The following is a 6,268-nucleotide window of genomic DNA, read 5'->3' as shown; positions in this document are numbered from 1 at the left end:
AAGAAAAAAAATTCTTCCAGTGGCTGGGTAAAATTAAGTTGGAAAATGTGCGGTAAGGGTTTTGGGAACATTGTTCAAATTTCTCTAAAGAACAAACGTCTTGTTATTAATGATGGAATATTACAAATGAAACATCTGGGTTTAACCTGCAAACATGATGATGCCTTTATCTAAAGCAACTTACATTCGTACCCATTTATACAAGATAATTCAGTGGAATAATTGCTCGAGGGCACAAGAACAGTATCTCACCAGGAATTTGAACCCACAGCATTCCAGTTACAAGTCCAAGACCATAAGAACTTCTCCACAATGATTAAAGATTGACAGTACTGGGAGGGTTCTCACTGCTGTTCTCATCTTTGGAACTTAATTTCACTGAACTTTATTAGTGAGGCAAAGTGACAGTAAATCTCTAACAGAGACTCTCTTGATCCCTCATTTGGTCTCTATTTTCATCTTTAAGACCCGTGATGAGTTGAATGAAGAGTCCTTTTATCGTGTACAGCTCAATACTGATTATGACAGAACGTAAAAATGAAAAGTAAATCACTCACAGGGGTGTTATAGCAATTTAGCATAAGGCTCCCACAACCCCTCAAGGCTAATCTTTCATTAACTCTTCCCAACACTAGACTGCCACGTCATCACACCGCAGAACGAGCCTTCTTTTCAGTTCAGTTCATCACTGTAAGGTATGTCGGGGTCAGCAAATCTTAACACATTGGAACCTAATGTTTCCCTCACTCATTGTGCTAATGCAAACTCTTCCTCAGTGGTTTGTTCCACAGCTTGTAGTTTTCATTTTTCAACTGCTCACCCAGGCTAAGAAACGAATTGCGATCGTTCAGGCCGTCCCTGTGACTCAGGGCAACCCGTTCAAAATATCAGCTTGCCCCCAGCATGTCTTCTGACACGACAGGTGTTCTTGAAGTGAAGAAAGCCTGTAGAGGATTACAACACCATATTTCCCCACCACATGCCATTTCCTCAAGCAGTCTGCAAATCCCTCTCAGATATCCTGGCCTCACATGTTCTGCATGAGGAGCACCAACTGATGCCTTCAGACAGACGTTTCAGGGTCCCTCAATGCAGACTGCACAAAATGAGGAATTCCTTTATCCCACATTCAAACAAACTGCTCAATAAATGTGTTCACTATAAAGGAGTATTGGTTTATGGGCAAGTGTAATTACTGGTTATGTGCAAAGTGAAGGGGAATAGTGCAATTTTAGGGTCATAGGGTGATTGTGGGGCAGTAAACTCGTAGGTTTGGTAAGCTGTGTGGATTCCTGTAGGAGTGGTGCAGCATGGTTATGTCCAGTACGTGTTGATGTCTTTTATGTAATGCTATATTTATTTTTCATGTGATGTTTATTTGTACTGCTTGTAAAACACAGTGGTTTGAATGCCAAAACAACTTTCTGAGGAATCAGACAAAGTATTATCGTATCGTAGTTCATTTCAGGGCAATAGAAGTAAAAACCAAAAGCTCGTGAGCAGCACTGAAGCTCGACCACATCTCAATCTCATCTGTCCTACCTGCCAAGACGGAGAGGAACATCAAATTGTAACATCCCCCCGTGGAACCAAAGGAGCAGGAACCAATGACAGATGAGCTACTCTTTGGCTGTCCCAGAAGCACAAAGAGCGAGGATGAGCTGAAGGCACAGGGCAGCAGTGTGGAGCAGTGGACAGGGCTCTGGATTCATAACTAAAAGATTAGGGGCTCGAATCCCAGGTGGGAAACTGCTTTTGTACCTGTTCATTCAAGATTTCACTGTGCAGTTAAGCAAAGGCTTGAAATGAGTTTTAATTTGCAATGAAAAAGGCCATTTCTATAGAATCCCAAAGGAGAGACACAGGGTGTATTTCTCATGCTATGAGTCATAATGTTCTAAATCCAAGTATTTCTGCAGGAAGCTTTAGAGTCTGAGAATAACTTCGGTAACCCTTTGTTACCATGAATGGGTGTCTAGAAGTGACACTGCATATGGATTAATTATATTAAATACTTCTGCACATGGCTCAATGGCTATATTTGATAATGCTATCCTTGCCTTTCAGTTGTTTATGATATCCCACACACAACATACATGTCGGTTACTTAAAATGCACCCAGGCCATTGTCAGGAATGAACCCAGGTCAGGTCAGATTCTACATTCCCTTGTGCTTCACCTGAATTGATCCAGTAAAACATCCAGCTGTTTACATAAGTGCAAAAGTAAGCCACTCTGTATAAAAGTGGCAATAAACAAGTGGTAAGTATTGCTATTTGCTCCAAATACACAGTCAAGATTATTTGACCCATAAGTTGCTAATATTTGCCGAATAGCAATGTACAATATTCATCTGATGGATTTTTACCAAAGGAGAAAACAAGGGTGCATGATCAAAAATACTAATTACTCACACAAAATTGAGATTATCAGAGTATATGAATACTCTTTTCTCTTCCAGAAATCTTTTATTGTTTCCGCTTGTAAGAATTACTTCATGGACATTCATCACAACTGTCAAATGGACCCCAATAAACCCTGTATATTATTACAAACCCTGGATATTATGCAAAACGTAATAATGACACATAGACTCCATTACCTCATTTCCAGCTGATTCTCTGATTGGAGCCGATCAAGCAAACGCAATTACACTGCCACACAAACCGCACGGCCCTTTTGCTAAAGAAAACATGGAAATGACTCTGTTTAACACAAAATATTTAGTTTCTAACTGAAATCTTACATATTGGCGTAACGCATGACAAACAGGTAGCCAATATACAGTATGTGTATGTATGTACCAAAACCAGCGCAAGGCAGCAAACCAGCATAGAATGTAGCATACTGCATATGTTTTTAACATATTCTTAAAATTAAATTTGCCACTTTGTGTGGCACATTCAGGACTTCTTTGAACTGCAAAAAACAATCAGTTTCATGACAGTGATACTAAACAAGAACTAGGGAGAACAAAATCGAAAACCAAATTTTTCTTCCTCGCTTTGGTTTTTCTTTTAAATCTCTTCTCCAAAAGATAAATCTTGATATAAACTGCGCTTCTCTAATCTGTAGCTTCGCTGTAGTGTCCACAGTGTCAGCCATCCTACAGGGATGAAAGGGGAAAAAAAGGTTCACCCACAGAGGAGCTGCAGATCACTGTGCTCATAGGTCACCGTCGGCAACACAGCTTGCCCTCCGCCATCGAGCCCGTCCTTCCCTATAATTTTCAAGTTCACAAATTTAATTTTCCAGCTGTTGTCCATGGGAGCTCGGATAAGACCGAAAACCTGCTCAAAAATTCCCAGGCAGGAGCGATGCCTGTGGATGGTCCCTGCCACAGCGACTACCACCAGTCCGTGAGGCGAAGCGACCCACTTGAGGCCTTGGGACTCCAGGTTCGGGCTGAGCAACAGCTGTTCCTCCCTGGCCAGCGCCAGCAGGCGCAGGCTGGCCAGCTGTGCCCCCTGGTACTCCTCCTCCTGCTGTTCGCTTGTGCTGTAGCAGAACTTCAGCCTGGCGTCCTCCCAGAAGTGCTGCGGGCCCCAGTCTGACGAAGTCTGCCCCAGCGTGGGATTCTGGGAGTTCAGGAGCTGGAAGAACCACTGGCAGAACTGCTTGGCCAGCACCTGGTAATTGCCGGCCGTCATCTGCTCTGCCTTCGAGGACGTGGCCTCATCTTCCGCCCGGACCCTGGAGGCCTAGTGCAAAACAGAACCAAAAAATTGCAGCACAATCCAGAGCTTCAGTTCTTGAAGGCATTCATATACAAAAGTAAACGAGTATAAACTTGGCACAGCCCAAAATGCTAGTTGTTCTGTGCTTCATCCTAAGCTATTCCTCTTCCATTCAGAGATTTTTTTAAAAGGAAGCTGCACCAGTACTCACCACAAGGTGGCAAAGAAGGGAAAAAATAGAATGATACACAATGGAAATAATTGGAAATAATCTTGGACAGCACAATGGCACAATGGTTAGCATTGCAGCCTTACAAAACTGGGTTCAATCACAGATGTGGTGTGCTATCTGTGTGCAGCTTGTATATTCTCCCCGTGTTCATGTGGGTTTCCTCTGACAGTCCAGAAACATACTGGTAGTTTAACTGGCTTCTGAGAAAATTAGCCAATCTGTGCGTGTGTGCGTGTCTGTGTGTGCTCTGTGATGAACAAGCATCTCAGCCAGGGTGTACCATGCCTTGCACCCATTGCTTGCCAAGAATTGCAAGAATTGCTGGCTCCCCTGCAACCCTAAACTGGAAGAAGTGGTCAAAAAATGTATGGATGAAAAATAATATAATAAAATAACTTTCAAAAACAGCACAGGCTCAGGATTTCCATTTTATGCCACAAATTACACTGTTGTTGGGTAATTCAATGTAGGTCCCAGCTACATCTCTTGATAATGCCTACTATTAACACTTTGTGATGCTACCAGCTTCTTAAACTGGGCTTTACAGTCATGTGTTTAGATACACATGAGTATAAACATGATGGACAAATATGGCCTCCTCTTATTTGTAACATTTTTATGCTTTCAGAAGTGTTCCAAACTAGTACAGGCAAGGAATCTGTAAGAGGAGAGGCCCACTGATTTATAATTACATTACAGGCCAGATTATCCCATAATTCCATTTTCTTTCCCATAGTTCACCTCTACAGGGCCACTTGTGAAGCCTGCTGTGCAAAGGCCAGTGAAACTGAAAACACCGACAACTACACGAGGATGTTCCTGGTGAGTTGGCCAGGGAAAACAGAAAATGTGATCTGGTTTCTCAAATTGTTCTGAGAGAAAAAAGAAGAGGGGAAACAGCAGTACCAAGAAGGGCAGAATTCTAGATTTCTGACTCCATTTGCCAAACAGTTCTTTTCTTTTGTTTCATTGACCAAAGTGTTCTTAATGCTGCACACTAGGCCACATTTACTCTGACATCTAACATCTAGGATAACAGTGAGCAATGCATTCTTGTGTTTTCTAAGGCTGTGGTTATTTTATCATCAGCCATGTTAAATGGTTGGAAAAACATGTTCGTTGTTTTTGCTGGATCGGATGTTTATTTATTGAAAAATGCACCACATCTATCACCATAGAGACTAGCTTATAGCTATAGCTTATAGTGAGGCCCACTGCCAGTGTCCCTACAGACTTCATTAACAGCCTCTATAAATGCCCTTTCTTTCTTCTATCATATGGGGCGTTGAAGTGGGTTTGTATCGGTGCCTTCTCACTATAACCTGAAGGTCAGGCCATGCCCAGGTACTGGCAAGGTCAGGGCAGGCGTATGTTACTTTATATAGCAATTATCCCAGCCCGGTTTCAACAAGACTTCAATAACCATAATAGAGCAATGGTAAAAGGGGCCTCGATTTTATGATTAGCAACTGTAGAACTTGTAAGGAAATATCCAAATGGTTTAAATTATTCAATTTAACCAATTGTCTGAAACGCAACCGAAAAATGGTCCCTAAGTATCACGCCATTCAGTATAACACAATGACCTTTGATCCAGGCTATAAACTGGACAGTACACATCCAACTCTCGTAAAATACTGGGCTAACAACTGCTAACTGTGAAGCACCTCAGCAGTCGCGTCGTCGGAGCGCCAATACTCCAAGGTCCTCTTAATCAGCAGGTGCTTCTCCGCCGCCGGCGACACGACGACACCTTCCTTTACTAGGTAGGAGAAGATGACGTCCCTTTGCACCTTTTTTCGTTTCAGCAGCTCCTCGGCATTTTGGCTGTAGATCAGGATGGCCTGCAGAGCTTCTGAAAAACCAGCAGGAGACACATTTTTTCACGTCCCTAGAACTCGGGACCGACAAATGTAGCGGGCGCGCCATTGTCGCGAAATGGCGTGGCATTGCAGTAACGTCCAAGGATCACAGTCGGGGTGAAAAACACTAAGCGGACTTAAATGCTCAACAAATACTACAAAGCTGCAAAGTGACACGAAGCTGTGGGATCACAACATACGCTAATAACCCATTGAAAATGAAAATTCCTCACCTTCTGTATCCTCCACTGCAATCCTCCTGTTGGTAACGGTATCATTCAGAGCTAATAAATCTGCTTCCGACAGAGACTTCAGTATTTTCGTACAACCTTCTTTCTCTTTTTCAGACAACCCCGACATCTCCTTCCAATCCTAATAAACACATCGAAAACAAAAACACACCTCTTTCCTTTCCTTTGCAAACTCGACTCCACCGACTTCTCTGTTCCGTCCAGAAACAAAGCGCCTAACCTAAAGTTCCTCATGTGCGTCACGGC

General features: G+C 42.7%; 1 protein-coding gene across 1 annotated transcript; it reads right to left on the bottom strand.

Moving 5' to 3' along the window:
- Positions 1 to 2,420: 2,420 nt before the first annotated feature.
- On the bottom strand, positions 2,421 to 6,231 carry c4h3orf38 (chromosome 4 C3orf38 homolog). Its single transcript, XM_088914390.1, has 3 exons — positions 6,005 to 6,231; positions 5,577 to 5,764; positions 2,421 to 3,701 (listed from the first exon to the last, which is right to left on the bottom strand). Exons 1-3 carry the CDS (start codon positions 6,129 to 6,131, stop codon positions 3,135 to 3,137), a joined length of 882 nt encoding a protein of 293 aa, XP_088770516.1. The 5' UTR covers positions 6,132 to 6,231; the 3' UTR covers positions 2,421 to 3,134.
- Between the last annotated feature and the right edge of the window lie 37 nt (positions 6,232 to 6,268).

Source organism: Atractosteus spatula, chromosome 4, assembly GCF_055471065.1.
Source record: "Atractosteus spatula isolate fAtrSpa1 chromosome 4, fAtrSpa1.hap1, whole genome shotgun sequence".
Lineage (NCBI taxonomy): Eukaryota > Metazoa > Chordata > Actinopteri > Semionotiformes > Lepisosteidae > Atractosteus > Atractosteus spatula.
The sequence above is the reverse complement of the archived record's forward strand: the minus strand, read 5'-3'. Positions and strand labels throughout refer to the sequence as shown.